Consider the following 22,457-nt stretch of genomic DNA (forward strand, 5'->3'; position numbering starts at 1 on the left):
GTCCTATTCCTACAAAACAGTTCTTTAGAATGTTTTACGTCTAGTATCCTGGAGCTCTTAAAAACTAGAAAGGAAGAAGTGAATGAGCTAAGGATTCAATAAATGAAGGACGCTTTCCCCTATAATCAGCAGGTAACATTTATCACCACCAAAAGATTATTTAGTTTTACAGCTCTGAATTCCAAAATCTCTTTAGAACGCTCCTACTGAGCAGCATGAGAAATGTCTATATTACCCTTTAGCAGCATATGAACTATGGAGAAGAGGGCCTTAGAGGTCATATATGTCAACAAGCTCCATTTAAAAGATGAAGTGAGACCCAGTGAGGTTAAATGACTTGCCCAAAGTCACATAGGTAGTATAAGCGGCAAAGCTGGCTTTTATCTCAGGCCCTCTGATTTGAAATTCAAAGCTCTTCCTACTGCACCATGAAGGAACCACATTGAAGGTCAAGTAATATAAAACCAGAACAATGATCTCTGAAGTCCCTAAAATTTCCCTAAATACTCTGAAAACTGTGAATTAGAAATAGGAATTGTCCTCAGTTCTATTATAGAGTCATAGTTCAATTTGAAACCAATTAGGGGGGAGGATAATACAGATTGCAAACGTCATCAGGGTACGTAAGGATCAGGTGGAATACTTGAAAAGAGCTTCGACCTTCTTGGAGATCGGTGTTATAAAAAATTACCCTATTATTTATCTCTTTTCAAAACAACCAAACCATTACTGTCTAAGGCTTTACAGGAAATACCTATCAAATCAGCCTGGATGTAATTAGCAAAATCAGAAATTATGTTCATCTTTCCTAGCACTTATCTCTTGACACATTAAGGAAACAGAGTGAAGAGTTCAAATCTGTAGTCATTAGCTATATCCTCTCTCTGTCCTTTCTACCTTTGGTAGAAAATGAAGTTTTGACGTGACTCCCAATTACTCTCCTTTATGCTTCTTCGAACATGATGAGTTATTGGTATTTTACTTCCATTTAACAAATATTTATTAATGATGGCTTACACCTATAATCCCTGCTGTTAGGGAGGCAGGTATATTGCTTGAAGCTGCAGTAGCTAGAGCTAATCAGTTGTGCGTAGTAAGTCTAGCATCACTATGGTGTATCCCAGGAAGTAAGAGGCTACGAGGTTTGCCTAAGGAGGAAAGAACTGCTTCAGATTTGAGATGAAGCATATCAAAGGTTCTGTGTCGGTCATCAGTGAGATCGAGCTCCCATGACTGGCTGATACCCTTCCAACTTGGGTGAGATGATGGAGACCCAATCTCAAAAAACAAACACACAAACAAACAAACACACAAACAAACAAACACACACAAACAAATAAATAAATAAATGCCCACCATATGGAAAGCACAGTGTTAGGTTCCAGGATATAATGACCAAAACAAAAGTCTCTGCCCTTAAAGGGCATAAATTTTAATGAAAGTAGGAAAATGTGGATGCAAAGCATGATGGAACCTTTAGAAATTACCACAAATAACTGAGCTTTCTTTTAAGAGCACCTCCTTTCTAAGAATTTCAGAGTAGAATCATAGCATACTAGAGCCAGAAGAGACCATAGACAACCATCTAATCTAAATCCTTCATTTTACACAAAAGTTAAGTGACTTGCCCAAAGTAATATTTGCAAACGGTGAAGAGTGATAACAGATAATGTTTGCAGAGCAATATACATATAACATCTCATTGGAGCTTCACAACAACATAAATCATTTTATTTAAGCCTCAAAATAACTAAAGCAGATACTACAGTTATCACTGTCCCCATTTTGTAGATGAGGAAACTGAGACTCAGAAAGGGTGTGACTTGCCTTTGGTTACACAAGAGGAAAGACAATATTCGAATCTATGCCTTTCTGACTATAAGTCCAGCACTCATAGGTGAAATGATTCGTAGAAGGTCATAATGCTGACAGAGCCCAGACCAGGATCCACATCCAGGTCTTTTGAGGAGGCAGTGTGGGACAGTGGAAAGAGCACTAGTTCAAGAGTCAAAAGGTCTAGGTTCAAATCCTTCTTCTGATGTTTACTATCTCTCATTTAACCTTCCTGAACTTTAATTTCTTCATCTGTAAAATGAGGGTGTTTGGTTAGATGATCTCAGAGGTCCCCACCAGCTCTAGCTTGAATGCTAAAATAAAGAGGCATTGTCATGAAACTTTGTTAATTATATTTATATGCAAAAGCACAAGGGAAAGAGCTCTGGATTTGCTAAGGATATTTGTTCAAATCCTGGCTTTGCTATTTACCATTTGCATAATCTTAGTTGAATCCTTGGCTTCTCTGGACCTCAGTTTCCCATCTACAAAATCAGGTGGCTGGACTATGACATTTAAGGTTCCTTCCTGCTCTATATATGTGATTCTACAATTCTAAGTTTCAGAATCGAATAATTTCATTTCAAACAAAACTCAAATCCTAATACCATGACTATTATTAAAAAACCAAAAGTTTTTGCTAAAGAATTTGAATTCTAGCTTCAATTAGGAAATGAATTCTTAAAAGCAAATTGCATGCTGACAAAACTAACGATCTTGTTTCTCCCCAAATCCCCTTTTATTTTTTTTAATTTTAATTTTAATTTTTTTTTTGGCTAGGCAATGGGGTTAAGTGACTTGCCCAAGGTCACACAGCTAGTTAAGTGTTATGTGTCTGAGGCCGCATTTGAACTCAGGTCCTCCTAAATTCAGGGCTGGTGCTCTATCCACTGCACCACCTAGCTGCACCTCCCAAATCCCCTTTTAATAACAGTGTAGAAAAATTCAAGAAATTAAATACTTATAGACATCTCCAAACACAATTCAGTTGTGTCTGAATGCATATAATTAACAAACAGAGGGGAAAAATGGTAATTTCCAATTTTCTTTGAAACATGTAATATTTCTGCTTGCAATTGTAAATAATAATACACATATGTATACTTTTCAGTTTAACAAATGCATTCCTCATTATAACATAATGATGTACACAGTCCAGGAATCATTACCTCCATTTTGCTGATAAGGAAATGAAGCAGAACTCAAAGGGTCTTTTGACTCTCAGTCCAAGACACTTTTTAACACTGGATGCTGCTAATTACTTATGGATCCCTCCAAAGCAAAAATAAAAAATGTTTAAATATAAATAAGGATAAGATTAAAAACAAGTACTACTTGGTGTCTTAGAAACTTAGATAACAAGAAGAAAATGTTTTTTAGAATACAATAAAATCTCAAGAAGTGGCATTTGTGATAATTCACATGTATATGGACATTTCTTATTTGTAAGAAATTCAAAGTTTAATTTCTTATTTCTTTCTTCTCTGACTGTCTAGGGTCTCATAAATATATACAATTCAGTATAAAATCAATAACTTTTTCAAAATAAAGAGTTAGGATGTCACCTGGGCCAGCCAGGACCAGACCTTCACAACCTTGGGTTCTTGTTTGGGGTGGGGTGAGGGAGGGGATACTTCCTAGTAATTATACCCAGTACACTTATACCAGTATAAAATTAGGAACCTCTAAAGTCAGCTTCAATCTAGGTACTCATTCTAACAGAATAAGCCACAGCATTTGATTGGAACTGAAAAAAAGAACTTTTTTGAAATTAGAAAATTCAGCAACCATTCCACAAATGAGTACATTCCCACTCTCTTCTTACCTAGCATAATATAGAAAAGAAGTTTCCCCAATCCAAGTTTCCACCAATAAACTGAAGAAAGCAGAGCAATGCCTTGGCAGCCATAAGCCCTACTACTTGTAGCTATCGGCCATCACTTTATTCTGGGCTCTTCAACTCTTTTCCTGCCACTAGATGGAAATAGAAGTCTCCCCATCTCTGCTTCTGCCTTACATCCTATTAAGCAGCCCACAAGTTATTTCATCCTTCTGCTCCAATTTGTCTCTCTACTCTTAGTAGCCTAGGACTTCCAGATTGCCATGTTTTATCCTCTATGAAACTCTTCTGGGTTCTCTCTTCATCCTTTTCATTTTTCTTAGATTTCTACGTCTTCTCCAAAATGAAATATCCCCACACTGGTCTCTCCTGGGAAATGAAGTTCTGGTTTTGTGTCAGCTAAATAGAATGCTACCACCTGAAGGCTGGCTGTGGCACTGGACTTTGATAACTCTGGAGGAGAGTAAGTGGCAGCTCTGCCTCACTTAAATCCAGTTCACTCAGAAGTCAAAGCATCACCCTCATGATGTCATCGGTCCTCTTTGAGAATGAAGGATGAACAAAACAAATGAAACAAAACCAACCCCCCATTACAAAGAAATTATAATTCCTCCTAAAATCCCTTCAATTTATAGATATAGCAGATACTTCACAATGGTTATGTTGTCAGGGCAAAATGTTTGGAGTCTCTAGGGGCTGCTCACCTTGTTGGAGTCACTGAGTTCAGGATCAGACACCTTAGTCCTGTTTACCTATAAACTTAGGGATTGGTTCATTCAATCTCTAGCAAACCTGACCCACAGGATAAAATATTAGGACTAAAAGATACTTTAGAGGTTATCTGGTCCAACCTCCTCATTTTGTGAATGAAAAACTTGAGGTTCAAAGAAATTAAATTATTTGCCTAAGATCACGTAACTAATGGAAGTGCCAGGAGTAGAGGCCAAGTGCCTGACTCACAATCAAAGTCACTGGCAATCTCTTAATTGCTAAATCCAAAGGCCCTTTCTTAGATGTTGTTATTCTTGACCCTTATGCAACATTTGACACTACTGACCACTGCTTCCTCCTGAAAACTTTCTCCTTCCTGAGTTATTATAATATCTCTCTCTCCTGGTTCTCTATTCATTCGTTTGCCTGTTCTTTCTCATTCTCCTTTGCATGCCCTGACTCCTAACCATGGATATGTCCCAGGGCTCTGTCCTGGGCCCCATTCTCTTCTCTCAGTGATCTCACCAACTCCCATGGGCTCAACTGACATTCTTACGCAGATGACACCTGAATATTTGGGATAAGTTTTGAAACAACTGTTTGCTGGGCATTTTCAACTAGATGACCTAAAATTCAACATGTCCAAAATAGAACTTGCTATCTTTACTCTTTAACCTAACCTCCTCCTCCCTTTTTCTATTTCTACTGAAGGCACCACTATTCTTTCAGAAACTCAAGATTGCAACATTGGAGACATCCTCTACTCTTCTTTCTCTCTCAACCTCTGTGGAGATACACCAGGGCACATGCTCCCGTAGGTGCTAAAGGCTCAACTATTGAAAATCTGAAAAAGAAAGTTCTTGTCACTGTCACTTGTCTCTGTCAAATTGATTCAACATGGGAAACTGATAACATTTTGTCAGTGGAAATGATACTAAAGACAAGGAATTAACATCTGCTTTGCCATTGCACCCTAAAGACTTCTCCATATGACTTCCTCCTAAAACCTTTTATATTTGTTTTCTCTCCAGTTAGAACATGAGCCCTTGGAGAACAGGGATTATTTTGCTTTTCTGTTTTTATTCCCAGTGCTTTGCGTATACTAAGTACTTAATATGACTCATTCATTCATTCATTCATTCATTCATTCATTCATTCTCTGTCTCCCTCATCTTCCCTCCCCAAATCCAATCAGTTGTTCAATGTACAGATTCTACCTTCATAAGATCTCTCACATCTGTCCTTTTCTTGCCATTTATAAAACCACCAGTCTAATTCAGTCTCTTATCACCTCTAGTTTGGACTATTACAATAGCCAGTCTCTTCTTTCTACAATCCTCCTTCATACAGCTGCCAAACATGTTTCTAAAATGTAAATCTGACTTTATTAACCACCCCCACCACCACTCAAGAAGCGTTAGTGACTTCATATTGACTTTAACCCTAAATACAAACTCCTCTATTTGTCATTTAAAGCCCTTCATAATCTGCCTTCAATTTGTTTTTCTAGGCTCATCACTCATTACTTCTGCTCTAATACTCTGTGTTCAGCAAAACCGGATTCTTGATGTGCCCCATATATGATTTTCCATCTTCACTATCCTCTATTCCTGGAATTTTCTCCATCTTCATTTCTCTCTCTTGGAACCGTTAGCCTCCTTTCAATATCCAGACCAAAGTCTACCTCCTACAAAAAACATTTTCTGTTTTCCTTAGTTGTTATTACTGCTCCCCACCTCCAATACAAACACTAGTATTTGTTGTGTGTATATTTTGTATTGATACATACTGTTTCCTCTCAGTAAAATATCAACTCCTTTAAGTCAGGATCTGTTTTATTTTTGTTTTTGAATCCCTAGCACCTGCACATAGCACAGTGTTTAGCATAGAGGGACTTTTAAAAAATGGATGGAATTGAATATCCACCATACCATATTGGCTTATGCTACAACTCATGCGACACTGAAACATACCAGAAAGCAATTCAGAACTAGATATGATCATCTACATGGGATTTCAATCTTGGGTTAGCAAGCCAACTTAGGAAATATAATTGTATATAGCTCAGAAAACTGCTTTGTAAACAGAGAATAAAAGCTAAGTAAACTGAGTCTTAAAGACTTTCCTTTCCCATTTACCCCAACCTCCATCAAACCTTGGTAGCTTATGAATTAACCTCTACTTAATGATAAATCTGCCTAAAGAAGATTGTCACCTAAATTTGGGGTTGCTCCTTTCTTGGACACAAGGCCAACAATCTTTCTTCCTAACTCTTATGTTTCTAGATTTTATGCTAATGTGTGCCCCATGTAGTAGAAAGAAGGTGGGTCTGGGACTCTGGAGAGCCATGGTCTAGTTCTTGCTCTACTATGGTCTAGCTATGTGACATTGAACAAGTCACTTGGCCTGTCTAGTATTCCCACCTATAAAATAAAGTGTTGAACTAAATGATCTGAAAGTTTCCTTTAAGGTCTAAGATTCTTTATGCATTTCTAGTACTATTCTAGCATGCTTTATAGCAATTGTACATGTGTCTAGTTAATTCTTCCAGTCTGACCTAAAACTGATTTATCTTTTGCCCTGTTGGTCACCTTGGTTTAGGTCCATAGTGCCTAAACAATGTTCTACGTCCTACCCAAATCAGTAGCTACTTTATGATGGATGGAATCACTGCCATAGATCTCTATGCATATTGCTTACCCAGCCCAAGGCTACTAGACTGATAACTAGACCACCACATCTTTAACAGTTTTCTTTTTTCATGGAAACAATCTTGATGATGGAGTATCAGGTGTGTATAATAGTTAGTAAGTATAACATGCTTTGAATATTATTAAATGCTCTCATATATGAACTAAAGGACAAATCAATCATTTGACTTCTCTCTGTTAGGTATGGGAACTAGAGACAGGACACCAAATATATCAGATTTTTGATCCCCATGGGAGCAGCATTGAAGTAACAACTGCTGCTATTGATAAAAGTGGATTTGTTCTTGCTACAGGGGCATACAATGGTAAGACTTATCTCTTGAGGAATATTCCTGCCTATGTTAGCCTCCTGGAGATCTGCATTCAGTAGCGCTGAAGAATTCACTAGTTTTTGGTGGGTTGGTGTGTTGGGGGAAGAGCAGGTTTGAGTAGGACAGCGTGATGCTAACATCAGTTTCGCTTTGATGACCTTGACATCACTAAATCCACATCCTCAAACTTTGGTATTACTATATTTATAGGCCTTGATACAGATTGATAGAAATGCCTCTTTCCTTGGTTTGTTCTACCCCTGCTGTTTTTTGTTGTTTTGTTTAGTCATTTTCAGTTATATCTGACTCTTTGTCACCCCATTTTGGGGTTTTCTTGGCAAAGATACTAGACTGGTTAGCCATTTCCTTCTCCAGTTCATTTTACAGATGAGGAGATTAAGGCAAATAGGGTTAAGTGCCTTGCCCGGGGTCACACAGCTAATAAGTGTCTGAGGCTGGATTTGAACTCAGGAAGATGGGTCTTCCTGACTCCAGGCCCAGTACTCTATCTGCTGCACCAGTTAGCTGCCCAATACCCCTGTATCACATGGTATATAAGGGTATAGGACTCAGTTAACATCCTAACCTTAGCTAGTTATTGTTTTTACTAAAAATGCTTCCTGGAACCTGGCAAAGTTCAGCTCACTTAAATCTAATCCATTTGTTATTTGACTTCTTTGAGATAAAGAAACAGCCACTATAGACTTCAGTAACAGGAGAAAGGAAGAGGACAGAAAAGACAGCAGTTAGGAAAGGACTGAACTTTGGGAAGGTCAAACAGTACAAGAAAGTGCTGGCCCAGTGTCCCACATCTAGGAGCATAGTATCATAGATTTAGAGCTAGAAAGGATTGTAGAGATAATCTAGCCCATCCCCCTCATTTTCCAGATGAGGAAACTGAGGCAGAGAGTTTGAATGACTTGCTTCAGATCATTATTAGTGAGTATCAGAGCCAGATATTGGCTCCCTTGTTATCATTATAATAATGCCTTACATAAGTGTAGCATTTTACATATTACTAAGAGTCTTAAGGCTGCAGAATAAAAGCAGCAGAAAGTTGAAAAGGCCCTGAAAAAATAAGCCTGGGACAAACAGAAGTAGATATTATATCTCTACATTGTTTACCATCCTAAACCTTTTCCAGCCTACTATTGAATTCAGTGTAGCACTCACCTCCTTGCTCTCTCTGTTCCATTGAACTTGAACCTGATGCCCCAAGTTTCCTGGGCATCAAAGGACTTCAGATAGTAGAAACCCTTGGTTAAATCACTGTGGTTTGTCTAGGGGTAGGGAACCTGAGGCCTTAAGGCCACATGTGGCCCTCTAGGTCCTCAAGTGTGGCCCTCTGACTGAATCCAAACTTCACAGAACAAATCCCCTTAATAAAAACATCTGCTCTGTAAAACTTAGCAATGACTAATGACTCAGTCAAAAGGTTGCACCCAATGATCTAGAAGACCACAGGATCCCCACCCCAGGCTAGACAAATGGTAAGTAAGGGTAGAATCACTGCACCGTGGGAGTGGACCAATTGACCAGTGGGGATTCAGGTCAGGAATGGGAGCACAGGTTTAAAAAAAGGGGGAAGGAAATAGTAAGAATGGGCTCTTCATCACAGGCAACTGGAAATATTGGACTAGACAGATGACAGGAAGGAGCTTTCTTGGCAAGAGGGGATAGAGAAAGAGAAGAGAGAGACCCTTGCTAGTAGTATGAACTGGAAGACAAACTTAGGGGTCTCCAAGCATCCACTGGCAGAAGTCAATAATACGGGATAAGTTCCCCTATAACCCTTAGCTCCCAAGCTCATAGTCTAAGGATGGAGAAGAAAAGGAAGAAAAGAACTGACTGATTCTTACCACTTCAGAATAACCTCCTTCCCTCTACATATTCTAAAATAACCAAATTAGGTTAACTTTCTAGGCCAGACTTACATTAGACTAAATTCCACATTTGGGGGATATCCCACAATTATCTCTGAAGCCTGCATTTAGAACTGTCTCTATGCCTCACCTCCCAATTTCCCTACCTGATTTCTGATTTTAGAAAGTCCTTTAAAAAGAATCTTTCATTCCAGATTTAGAGGTGAGGTGAAAAAATACAAATGGCCTGGGAGTCATAAAGCATTGTCATGAATGAGTTTTCAGTCAAAGTGTGTAAAATATAAGGGAGGTTTTTTCTCTTTTTGCATGGCTAAAGTGGTTAGTAAATAAGAGAGAGGAGCAGTTAAAGCTGAAAGAAGAGATCTTTTCACCTAGGGTAAAAGTAATGGGAGGGGGAAGGGGGACAGTAATTCAACAGTAGGCACAGTTGTGCCATGAGAAGGAGTGACCTATCCCCCAGAAAGTCATGCCTGTATCCACATGACATTGGGTTGGATATAAGGTAGAGCCCAGGAAAAGTATCACATTTGATGGGAGGTGAGATGCTGAAGCTGGGCAAAGGAGTAAGTTGCACCCTGTGGCGCAATCTGGCAAAGGTCTGTGAGTCAAGATGCAGGGATGGCAACTTGCAGACTGCTTGGGGAGTATGTATACTGTCTCTGCCCAGGAGGAAGTGAGCCCCTTTATACTCCAGGGCACTGGACCTAAGCATTAATTGGTCTGGAATAAAGGAAACCACTGATAAGGAGGGAGAAATGGTTACAGAAAGAGGAAACTAGAGATTCCTAAGACAATGTGTGTGTGTATGCATGTGTGTGTATACGCGTGTGCGTGACTCTATAGTTTTGTCTAGGGCTAATCTTGTTTGTTGTTATAAGGGGTGAATCTAAGGTTTGAACCTCTGTTTATCTTAATGTATAGACGTATTCACAGACAGTCCACAGCTTAGTAGAAAAATGCCTTGTTCTGTTGCTGGCTAGAAGCTCTCAGATTATTCTTTTCTGAGAAAATATCTATTAATCATTTTTTTCTCCTCTTCTTCAGGCACACTTAAACTCTGGGATTTTGGAAGTGGGCAGGAAATGAAAGTGTTGGTTGAAGGGAAAGACTGGAAAGAGGATGATCATTGGTTGCACCAGCTAACCTTCCTAGCGACTAAGGAAAAAAATCACTTCTTGATCCTAGCCCTGGAGTACAACGGGAGGATCAAACTTGTCCAGGTTTTCCATTTCATCTTTTAATTTACTCTCTGGCTTCTCTGCTCTAGGAAGCTCACGTAGGCTTTATTTGTGTCTTTAAGTGGTTCATATGTATTTTTAACCATAATTGGGCTATTTTTTTCTCTCTAAGTTTGCCAGGATGCTACTCACTACCCTTCCCTTTGGCTTCCTTTGTATATTTATTGTCTCATGGAGAGAATGGTTGCCCAGCCACCAGCAGCTGCCTGCCCTTAGCTGCCACCAAAGGAGATTTATTAAACTACTTCAGTCAGATGACCAAATCCTTGCTAAGAGCCGAGCTGGGCTCTCTGACCGAGAGTACACAGAAGCTGTTTGTATCTGGAATGCTACCCAAGACCTTTTTAGGATTAGTCATTGGAGGAATAGATCATACAAAGTCTCTGATTGTATATAAGACCCAGAGAAAGAGCCTATGCCTGTTCGGTGGGAATAAAGTCACCCTGTCATCAAAATACCTCTGCTTTGAAGTTCAGGGCCCAATGGATTCAGTTTAAAGCTTCTTGTAGCGGATAAAACACTGGACCTGTTTTTGGATCTCACCCGACACATAGCTGTGTGTTCCTGGACCCTCTGAGCCTCAGTTCTTTCATCTAGAAAATGGGGATTATAATGTCACTTACCTAACACGGTTGTTGTGAGGATCAAATATGATAATGTAAGTAAAGTGTTTTCCAAACCATAATGTGAGCTATTATTGGAAAGCTTAGGCAAGTCTTCTTGTTTTTCCTGTGTATCCACTACCACCTAGGAATGCTAATGCCTTCCTCATATACCTAATTAAAGAGAGACCGTTTATCTTCACTACTGAATGGCTCTGTTTTCCCTGTCTGGAACTATAGAATTTATTGCTCCTCTTTCAGAAGGACTAAAATCAGAAATAATTTCTGACTTGAATAAGAAAGGAATTATGAAACCTTAACAAAAATTAAGAAAACAGATGGGCCTGCTCTTATAGAGGTGGAATCAAAAGTTTCTCCCATTTCCATCTACTTTCCCCTTACTATCCTGAGGATCACAGAAGGGCACTTTGGAAAGGGACTTCCAAAGGCACAAAGAACTGTTAATTACTTTTGCAAGTTAACAGTATAAAACTATGTCACAAATGCTTTCCTTCATAATTTATATTGCTCATTTTAAAATATCCTTTTTTAAGTTCTAGGGAGAACTGAGACACAGCCCCATATGTAAATTTCTTGGGGTTACTTTTGGGACTGGGAACAGTTCTTTTTTTTAATGTTTGTTTAATGTCTATAGTTTTAAGCCATTTCAACTTCACAACCACTCTGTTGAATTAGGCAAATGCAAATGTATCTAAAGAAATCTTTGTTGGTTTCCAAAACAAGCTGTAACACAGCTACATTCCCACCTTAATAAGCTATATGAGAGTCTAATCTTAGAAAACATAAGGTCAACAAATTTAAAGTTAGGGAACTCGTATAATCCAACTCTCAGCCTCATTTTAAAGATAAACACAACTCCAGAAGGTTAAGAGTTGCAGAAAGTCATATAGATGATATGTTCCAGAGGTAGAATTTGAACCTAGATTTTCTGGATCCAAATCCAGTGCATTTTCCATTACACAACAGTTTGATTAGGATGTGTCTGTTCACTTTACAGAAGGCTATTTTCTCGTAGTCAAATTTACTGCAACATTCCTTTATACAGAGGACTGTTACAGTGCATTTAAAATTCGATTTGATTTACACATTCATAGCACTTTGGGTAAAATGAGGCACATTGATAACAGTTAACTAGTGTGCATATTGGTAGCACAGTATAGTAGAAAGAGGATTGGATCTGGAGTCAAGAGGATCTGCGTTCTAATTCAGACTCTACTATTTATTTTATGTGTCTTTGGGTCAGACATCAGAGATACCAAGGTCATTGACTGCATCCTGGGCTATCATCAGTCATCTTGACTTTTGTCTCGCCTGTGGATTTTGATGACTTTATAAGAAAGAGTGAGGCTGATGACTTTGTGAAACTCTGCATATCATTCCATGATGTCACTTGTCTGCTTCAAAAATGAAGGACAAACAACAACAAACTTTGGGAAAGTCAGCATGTCTCTGGGCCTTGGTCTTCTCTTTTGTAAAATAAGAAATCTGGACCATCTATATAGCCTCTAAGGTCCTTCCAGCTCTATAGACTGTAATCTAGCCTAGAAATTATGGATATTCTGATCCCTGTTAGTCTACAACCTCTTTATTGTTGTTGTTGTTATTATTCAGCCATTTCTGACTCTTCATGATCCTATTTAGGGTTTTCTTGGAAAAGAGACTAGATTAGTTTGCTATTTCTGTCTCCAGCTGATTTTTCAGAAGAGGAAACTGAGGCAAACAGGGTGAAGTAACTTGCCCACGGTCACATAGCTAGTGAATGTCTGAGGCTGAATTTGAACTCGTCTTCCTGATCAGAGTAGGATCTAAGGAAAGAGATAGTAAAAGGAATAATCCCTGAAATAGGAGAACCAGGAAGGTGATAAAGTGTCATGGAAGCCAATGAAATCCACTTTCTAAAAGTGGGTATCAAAAAAGAGAGAGTGGTCAACAGTATCAGATAAGGTATCACCTGGATACCTTCCTGCTCTGTATACTGCCAATCAACTGCCCTTAATTTCTTTATCTTTGCAGTCAAAATGAGAGTTCACACTTTGGAGATAGTTTTCTTTTGAATCATACATATATAACCTTCTGCCCTTAAGCTTCAACTTCTTTATTTCTTGATATATAAAATATAATTCTTAGAATTGTTTAAGACAGGGGTGGGGAACCTGTGGCCTGAAGGCCACATGTGGTCCTCAAATGTGGCCCTTTGACTGAATCTAAACTTCACAGAACAATTCCCCTTGATAAAAGGATTTGTTCTGAAAAACTTGGACTCAGTCAAAAGGCCGTACCCAAGGACCTAGAAGGCCATGTGTGGCCTTGAAGCTGCAGATTCCCCACCCTTGGTCTAAGAGATGGTAGCTGTTAGGGTCCCCCCCCCTTCCCTTTTCCTACCCTTGAAATCTGATTTGGCCTATGAATCGTTTAAGGCATAAAACCAATCTAACTCTGCTGTATATTTTTCTTCTGATTTAAGCAACTGTATCTATCAAATTGATGTATCCTAATCTGTGAGCCACCTTAAAGCAGTAGAACTTTTGTTTTATCTTTGCCTCCTGCATATGTGCCTATGCATATATGTGTATGTGTGTGTGTGTGTATATATATATATATATATATACATAGAAATATTTAATTATTTATCTAATTAAGTTTAACCATTTATTAATAATCCATGTACAGGCCACTGTCCTAGGCCCTAGAGGTAAAAAGATAAAATAAAACATTAACCTTTATTTACAGGAGTTTATATTCTAATAGAAAGGAATGGATAAGCATGAGAATAATTATAATGCAAGGCAAAATTCTCAGTACAAAGGAAAGGTCCAAACAAAATGCTCTGAGAGTCTGGAAGGAGGTAGAATAGTGATAGACTTAGAGTCAGGAAGAATTCATGGAGGAAGTAGAACCTCAGATGGCACCTAAAGAAAAGAAAGGAAGGGATTTCAATAGGCAGAGCTGTGGAGAGGTAGGAATGGAAGGCATCTTAGCAGGTAGAATGATGTAAATAAAGGCCCAACAATGGGAGTTCAAGAAAGTGAGAAGTCCAACAACCACAGCAGTAAAAAAAAAAAATATTAAATATCTACCGTAAGCACAACACTAGTTTAGTCCTTGGGGGAGAAGCAGTTTATATAAAAAATACTAACTTTGCCCTCATGGAGTTTATGGTCAAACTAGCTGGAATGTAGTGTATCTAAAGAGGAACAGTATGAGACATGATAGGCAGTTTGGAGTCACAGTTTGGAAGGCTTTGAAAGTCAAAATAAAGAATGTATCCTTTATTCAATAGGCATGAAAAATCACTAAAGATTTTTAGCAGACGAGTATTATGGTCAGAATGGTGCATTATGAAAATTACTTTGGCAATGTCTGTGTGAAGGATTGATTAGAGAATGAAGAGAATGGAAGCCAGAAGATCAGTCAAGGGGAAATCTTTACAAGAGGCCAGAGGGTAGTTGAATTAGGATAGTTGGATTCATAGCATAAAGGAAGGAATGAACGGAAGAGATATTTTGGAAACAGAGTAAATAGGACTTAGAAACTGAATGTTGGGGGTGAGGCAGAGCCACGAGTCAAAAATAACTCAAATGTTTTAAACTTGGATTACTTAAAGGATGGAGGTACTATAAACAGAAATAAAGACATTAGGAGGAAAAATAGGTTTTATACGGAAAATAATAAATTCTGTTTTGCACATGTTGAGTTTGAGGTATCAGCTGGATATACTAAATAATAGGGGTTCTTAACCTGGGGTTTGTGAACTTTTTAAAAAATATTTTTATTTTTAAAAATATAATTGGTTTCTTTTGTAATCCCATGTATTTTATTTGTTACACTTATTTTAAGGGGATTCATAGGCTTCATCCATAGGATTCATCAGACTACCAAAGTAGGCTGTGGCACAATAAAAAGGTTAAGAACCTCTGCCCTAATTGGAACATCTAGCAGGCAAGCAGAGTTATGGTATAGAATCTGGGGAAGAGCTGCATAGTTACAAATATGTATCTGGGCTTCATCTACATACTAATAATAACTGAAGTCATAAGAATAAGCATCATCATGTGTACCAAAACAAAACAGAGACTAAGATAATAGCTTTGGGGATCATAGGGGAGCAGAGTAGGATCTAAGGTAAGAGATAGTAAAAGGAATAATCCCTGAAGTAGGAGAACCAGGAAGGTGATAAAGTGTCATGGAAGCCAATGAAATCCACTTTCTAAAAGTGGGCATCAAAAACAGACAGAATGGTCAACAGTATCAGATCAGTACTGAAAATACCACTGGGTTTGGTGATGGGGTAGTCACTACTGACTTGGAAAAAGCAAATTCAGTGGAAATGGGTAGGGAAGACTGATTTCAAAGTGTTTAAGACAGTAGGTGGAAAGCAGGTTCAGGCAGGAAAGTGAGGAGAAGATATATATACTTATATAGTACTTTCACATTTATAAAACACTTTTTTCACAATAACTTTGTGAGGTAATGTCAACCACATTATTATCCCCCTTTTTAGAGGTGAGAAAATGATCTTTGAGAGTTGTGATTTCCCCAAAGTCACACCACTAAGTGAGAGTCAGAACTTATTTCAATGTATCAATCAATTGTGATTTTTTCCTCTTTTTTTTCTCTCTTTTTTTTGTCTTTTAAAAAGATACTGTTTGTTATAGGGGAAGGCTCTCTGGAAGAAAGAGGGGAGGGATACTGGTGGAAAATACGATAATGTAATAAACAAAAGACATCAATAAAAACTTATTTTTTAAAAAAGAGGCAGAACCTGAGCTTGTTTCCTGACTCTAAATCCAAACTATTTATGAGTAGGTTTATCAATGACTTGAATAAAGGCAAAGATTGCATGCTTATCAAATTTGTAAATGACACAAAGCTAGGGAAGAAAGCTAACAAATTGGATTACACAGTCAGGGCCCAGAAAATGCTAGAGATCAGAATTTGGGGTCAAATCAACTTGCTTCAGTACTTTGATGGATCCATGATCTCATCCATATGGATACTCTTACAGATGATGCAAATCTAAACATCTCACAGCTAATTAGCAGCAGGACTAAAACCCAGGTCTCTTGGTTGACTATTCCACATTCTTTTGAAATTTCTTCATAGCCACCTCTCAATCTTAAGTCTTTTCTCTACCTATCCAAAAGACTAATTTTTGGCCTTTAAGATGTAACAATGCTATTTCTACATAAATTATTTTTATAAATTGGCAAGTCTCTCCTTTGCTTAATGGATTTTTATTAAAGGGAGGGTATTAAATAAACAAGTAAGGAAAGAAAAAAAAGAAGAAAAGGAAAGAAAGGGCATTTCTAAAGAGAAAGAAAGGGGATTAATTGAAGGGTATTTTGTTAAAGGGTAAAGAAGAAGATCCTCTTCTTGCTGTGATATGGGAACTACCTGAAGTTGTGCCTATATTTATACAAGGGAAGAAAGTCATCCCTCTGACAGTATCTTCTAAACCCAAGACTATGAATATACCTATCCCAGAGGTTGAGCTGGAGCCTAATGAAAATGAGCCTGTTGTCCTTAATATTGTAAGTTTAAATTCTAGACTCCCTTTTTACTAGAATTATTTTGATCCATTTTCCTATCACATTGGTCCTACTCCTTTACTCTCCAGGCCTTCAATATCTAGTCAGTTTCTCAATAAACATTTTATAAGAACCTACAATGTACCAAGTACTATGCTAGGTGCCAGAAATACAAACACAAAGAATGAAATAATCCTTATTCTCAAGGAACTTACATTCTAATGGAGGGACAATAAGTACATACATAGGTACGCCTAGAAGAAACATAGAAAAAGGCAAGGTTGTACAGAAGGTAGTAAGGGAAGACACTAGCACTTGAGATATAAGGACGGACTATATGTGAAGTTGGTGTTTGAGCTTTGCCTTGAGGAGAGAGATTCTGAGGGACCACATTCTGGAAATGAGGGATGACCAGGACAAAGGCACGGAGGGAAGAGATGGAGTGTCATGTGTGAGTAATAGAAACAAAAGGCCAGTTTGTCTGGAGTGCAGACAGTGGAAAAGAGAGTAATGCATATTGAGGCTGGAAAGATAGTTTGGGGCCAGGTTGTAAAGGACTTTCAAGAGCTAAAGAGTGGAATTTACAAAGCTTATACAGTCCCATTAAGAGTAGTAACTAACCAACATTATTCTAATCCATTTCCATCTAGAAAATAACCGCCCCAGCATCACTCAGACCAGGTTGACTACCATCAAGATATGGAGCCAGTGCTAAAAGAGAAAGACTAGTTGAACACTTACTTCTCTTGGACAAGAGAACATTAGCTAAGGCCCTTGGCTGTCAGGGAGCACTAGCCACAAAATGATGAAGTGTTAGAGATGGAGGGACCAATGGGATTATCTAGTCCAACTCTCTAATTTTATATATGAGAAAACAGGACCAGAAGGGTGGAATGACTTGTCAAAAATCATACAGCCAGCAAGTATTAGAATCAAGACTCAAACCCAGATTTTCTGATTCTAAGTCTAAAGCTCTTTTTTTGCTATACTTTGCTTTAACAGGTTGCACAGGGGAAAGAATATTGGCCTAGGAAGGAACCTAGAGACCTCTGCTTGAGTCTGGTATTGATTTGTCATGTGACCTTGGGCAAGTCACTTAACCTCAGTTTTCTCATCTATAAAATAGGGATAGACTAAGCTACTTCACAGATTTGTTGTGAGTCAAGCATTTTGTTGAGGATAAACTGCTATGTAAATGTAGGCTACTATTATTGCAAAAGAAGTTAGAAACAGTTTCATCTCCAGAGCCAGTCTGAGGACTCCATTTATCTTGTATAGATGGCTATTTCATCCTTCTATCTTCTAAATACAGGCGGATGTATTATTGTTGATCAAATTTTGGCAAAAGTTTTTGAAAGGAAGATCTGGGGGCTCATCATCATTCCTCCCTTCTCACATTTTCCTAGAGTACTTTGTGCAATATTTTCCTTTCTTCACCTCCCCATCTCAATCACTTACTGTTCTGTATCACATTTATCTATGTATATATCATATCCTCCATTTACAACATAAGGACAAACTACTTCATTTTGGTTTTTGTATCTCTTGAATGAACCAGTTTCTTGAATGTAGCAGGCACAAACAAATAAATGTTACATTTCGATGGAATTGGGTCAAATGGCTCACCAATTTGATTGCCTTCTAGTATTATCTACAACAGAACTTAGGCTACATTTTCTCATGCTAGTTTATGAAGTTTCAGCTTCCTCTTCAAATGGGCTTTTTGGTTCTCTTGCCTTGTTCTCTAAATTTTACATTTCCTTTTCTTTTTTCTTTCTTTTTTTTTTAGGCAATTGGGGTTAAGTGACTTGCCCAGGGTCACACAGCTAGTAAGTGTCAAGTGTTTGGTTTGAGGCCAGATTTGAAAGCAGGTCCTCCTGACTTCAGGGCCAGTGCACTATCCCCTGGGCCACCTAGCTGCCCCCAAGATTTCACATTTTCAATACTGCAAAAGTCTTACATTAAGACAGAACCTTGGTCAAAGGATCCTAGGGACTTGAGATGAAGAAGATGAAGAGTCAACAACAAAAAAGCTTTGCATTGATTGATTGTTGTTTGTCCTTCATTCTCTAAGAAGACCATGACATCAGGGAGGTGATTCCATGACATGCAAGTGAATTTGGATTTGAGGGAGGGCTGGGCAAAGCCACCAGCCTCTCTTTCTCCTTAAATAGCAGTTCAAAGGAAGTGTCTGAAGTGTGCCTGGGAGAAATTCAAGGGTCTTTTGGAAAGTGCCTTTGCTGATTTCAGGCCAGTAAATATCAAACACTAGTTATCTTCCAGAGAAGTCAGATGTAAGGCATGGAGCCAGGGTCTTAAGCTAATGCGTCAACAGGTTGAATTCTTACTTTACTTAGTATGTCAATCCTTTTCCTACTTGCACTCTTCCTGAGTGGGTTTCTGTATCTCCACTGACCTTATATGGAATGACCCTCATTCAGGATATTTTTAAGATCATGGGGACATCAGAGGTGGAAGAAAACATAAAGGCCATCTATACAAACCCCCTTAATTTACAGATGAGAAAAGTGAGGCTCAGGGAGGTGGTGACTTACTGAAAGGTTTCACCGGCAGGATTCAAACTTATATCCTTTGACTCAAGTGCTAGTACATTTTCCTAATGTGCCACTTAAACTTGACCCTCCTAGCTTTAATTCCTCAAAATCAAAAGGATTAAGAAGAGAACAGAATCATTCCATAAGTGAATGGGTATATAGGAAGAATAGAAAATGCTTTATTTCTGGTAAAGCCATCACCCCTGGAAAACACAGTTAAATTATTCAGCTACAATGACAGACAGGTAGCTTAGTTTGCTGACAACCAGATCAGGCCAGTGATTGCTACAAATCTTTTCAGTCTCTGAGTGAAAAACATAAGATGATAGTGGCATTTTTCCCATCTCTGACCACAAAAGAGCCTCCTGCAAGAGTAATCTTTGATTCCTTGATGAGTTTATAATTGCTGCAATGTGGGTATCTTCACTACTGATGCAGGTGACAACTTCTTCACACTTTCTCATTCTGATTAATGCTTGTCTATAAGGTCACTATGGCTTGTCCAAGGTCACTTTGGTTTGATTCCAGGTCCAATGGGGATTCTACTGCCTGCACCTAGAACTCAAAAAGATAAATGAAACAGAACAAACCAAACCAAAATCCCAAGCCTGTTTTCTCAGAGCCGCAATGTAAAAGGGAGGAAAAGGGAAATGCAGCCCTTCCTCTAACCCAGTCAGTTCATAGCATGGGCCCTATGGGTAAACATGACCCTCATCCTCTCTGTATGTGGGACAGTGTCCCTATCTGGCAAGTGTTAAAGACATAGCATTTTCTGGTAACACATCCAACTGAAAGGGGCTACGGCCACCTGCATAGTAGGGAAACCTACCCAGAAGCTGAGTACTTCCATATTAGGTCATCTGAGCATGTGCAGAAAAGCCTCCATTATACTTTACTGCAAGTTCCTTATACCAGTAAAATCTCAACCATGGTCCAAAAACATGGTTAGGATAGATCTCCTGGTATCATATAAATCATTTTCTTAGCTTCATCTTTTCTTCTAACTTGGTGTTTACTTTAACCTTTGCTTTAATCAACTAAGAATCATACTACACAGAATGAGGTGATTCAAAAATAATTGCTATATCTATATAGCTGGTTCTTTGTTTTGTTACTTACGGTCAATTTTTTAATATGATGTCATTCAGAGCTGGATATGTATAGTGCCAGGAGGCTCTGGGTTTTTCTTGTTTTGTTTTTTTAGGCAATTGGGGTTAAGTGACTTGCCCAGGGTTACACAGTTACTAAGTATGAAATGTGTGGTTTGAGGGTGGGTTTGAACTCAAGTCCTCCTAACTCCAGGGCCAGTGCTCTATCCACTGCACTACTTAACTGCCCCAGCAGGCTCTCTTCTTAAAGAGAGCATTCATTATATATCTATATGTATCTATATATCTATATGTCTATCTATATCTATATCTATATATGAGTAGCTGTACACATTTGCCTTCTTTCATTTTTTTAAATCCTCAAATACATTTTCCATTATAATTTTACTTCCCTCTTTGCCTACTTTCCCTTAGAAATCACTTTGTATAAAGGGATGTTAACTTAATTTGGAGGAACTTGCCAAATTCTTCATAGAATTTCTCTGTTTAATCTTCTGCAAGGGAGATTGACACTGAAGTTTAATGATCTTATTCATCTTCATGGTGGCTTATTCGCTTAAGTTCATCAAGAGCATGATGCAAGACGAGATGATCAGCTTTCTCATTAAATTATTTTTCTGTTGTATTTGGGCCCATGATAAAATGCACTATGACAATTCCTTTATCCACCTCTCCAAAGGGAATTTCTGTACTATCATTCCATTTCTTGGCAATTTCTTTGTGTCTTCTGGTCAAGAAGACATTAAGGGACAGAATATCGACATAGATTTTGTTTAGTTACTATAGTCTGTGACCAAAGACCATAAATTAAGAGTACCAACAGTTAAATTAGTGTTTTTAGATGGTCTATGAATTATGTGATACTAAGCATTATCTGCTCCCTTTTTCTCCATTTCGTCCCCAATATGACAGAAGCAGAAGACTGAGGGCCATTGTGTATTCTTGTCAGCTGAATGAACAGCTATGGTGAAAATATTCATCTCCCAGTGGTCAAACTTTTGGCGGTGAACATCATCACCCTTAGCAGAGCTGCTTAGACAGTAGACACAGAGTCTATTGCTAGGCCTATGTACTCTTTCCAGTTTGGAAACACATGTCTAGCACTCAGCTTATACAGTCTCTGAGAACTCAGTGTCGTTTCCATGCAACAATGAGACCTTGGAGTAGACTGCTCTGAAAAGTACTTGGGAGAAATAGAAACGTGTGCCACAAATACCTTTGTAGTTGACCCTCAAATGATGCGGAATTTGAAGGTGCTTCTAAGACTTTTCAAACTTTTGAATACAGAGAAATGGATTTGAATATACTCAAGAAAGCTGCACGTGAAATGTACAAAAGCCAGAAGGAAGAATATGGTGGGGGGCTGGAATACCTGGGTTAGTCTATTTATTCTAAAGAATGATACTTTTCATTGACCTCATTTATTTCTTCCAACCCTGGTTAAAACGACTCTATTGCACTCAAAGCTTCTACAGTTTAAGGTCCCTATGCTAACATTCTGCTGACTATACAGGGAGATGTGTTCAAGGACCAAGTACAAGCAAGAAAGTTATGATACAAAGAGCAATCAAGAAAACCTTTAAAGCTTTTCAGCCACTGCTGTAACCACCTAAAAATTTAGTCTCAGCTAGAAAACAATTCCTAGCACAGATCACTTATTTTTTAAAAAATCTGCACTGCTAACATTCCATAATCCATAATATATATATATATATATATATATGTATATAAATGTATATGTGTGTATATATATATGCGCTATATTGTTTTCCTTTGGGTTGAAACACAATATGCACTTTAGCCCTGCATTTCAAATTTCATTCTTTACAAATGTGTTTTGCTCGTCAATTGATATTACTTTGAAATTAATAGTTTCTATGAATATTTGTCACAAGAATACCATCAAATAAATTATATGAAAGGAAGAACAGAAAAGATTTCTTCATGTAATAATTCTATTTTATTTAACCTCTCTAATGAATCATGTCATTAAAAATGCTAAGTTTTCAATTCCATGGATTTGATTCATGAGACTTTTAGGTTCCAATAAAAGGCAGAGGAAGAAGAAAAGTGAGCCAAAATATGAGGGCAGTTGGTATGTAGTTTCCTATATAA

General features: G+C 38.1%; 1 protein-coding gene across 6 annotated transcripts in view; it reads left to right on the forward strand.

The window, feature by feature from the left end:
• The window catches only part of WDR64 (WD repeat domain 64), a 174,253-nt gene that overhangs the window by 93,291 nt on the left and 58,505 nt on the right, over positions 1 to 22,457 (forward strand). For 5 of the 6 annotated variants that reach the window (XM_020982060.2, XM_078156256.1, XM_078156257.1 and 2 more), the window contains 3 exons: positions 7,277 to 7,400; positions 10,334 to 10,509; positions 16,502 to 16,681. In XM_020982060.2, coding sequence (XP_020837719.1) covers positions 7,277 to 7,400; positions 10,334 to 10,509; positions 16,502 to 16,681 — 480 coding nt within the window. The remainder of the gene's footprint in view (positions 1 to 7,276; positions 7,401 to 10,333; positions 10,510 to 16,501; positions 16,682 to 22,457) is intronic. The other variant, XM_078156258.1, reaches the window with a different exon arrangement.

This window comes from Phascolarctos cinereus, unplaced genomic scaffold (assembly GCF_003287225.1).
Source record: "Phascolarctos cinereus isolate Bilbo 61053 unplaced genomic scaffold, phaCin_HiC Scaffold_5;HRSCAF=322, whole genome shotgun sequence".
In the NCBI taxonomy this organism is placed as follows: Eukaryota; Metazoa; Chordata; class Mammalia; order Diprotodontia; family Phascolarctidae; genus Phascolarctos; species Phascolarctos cinereus.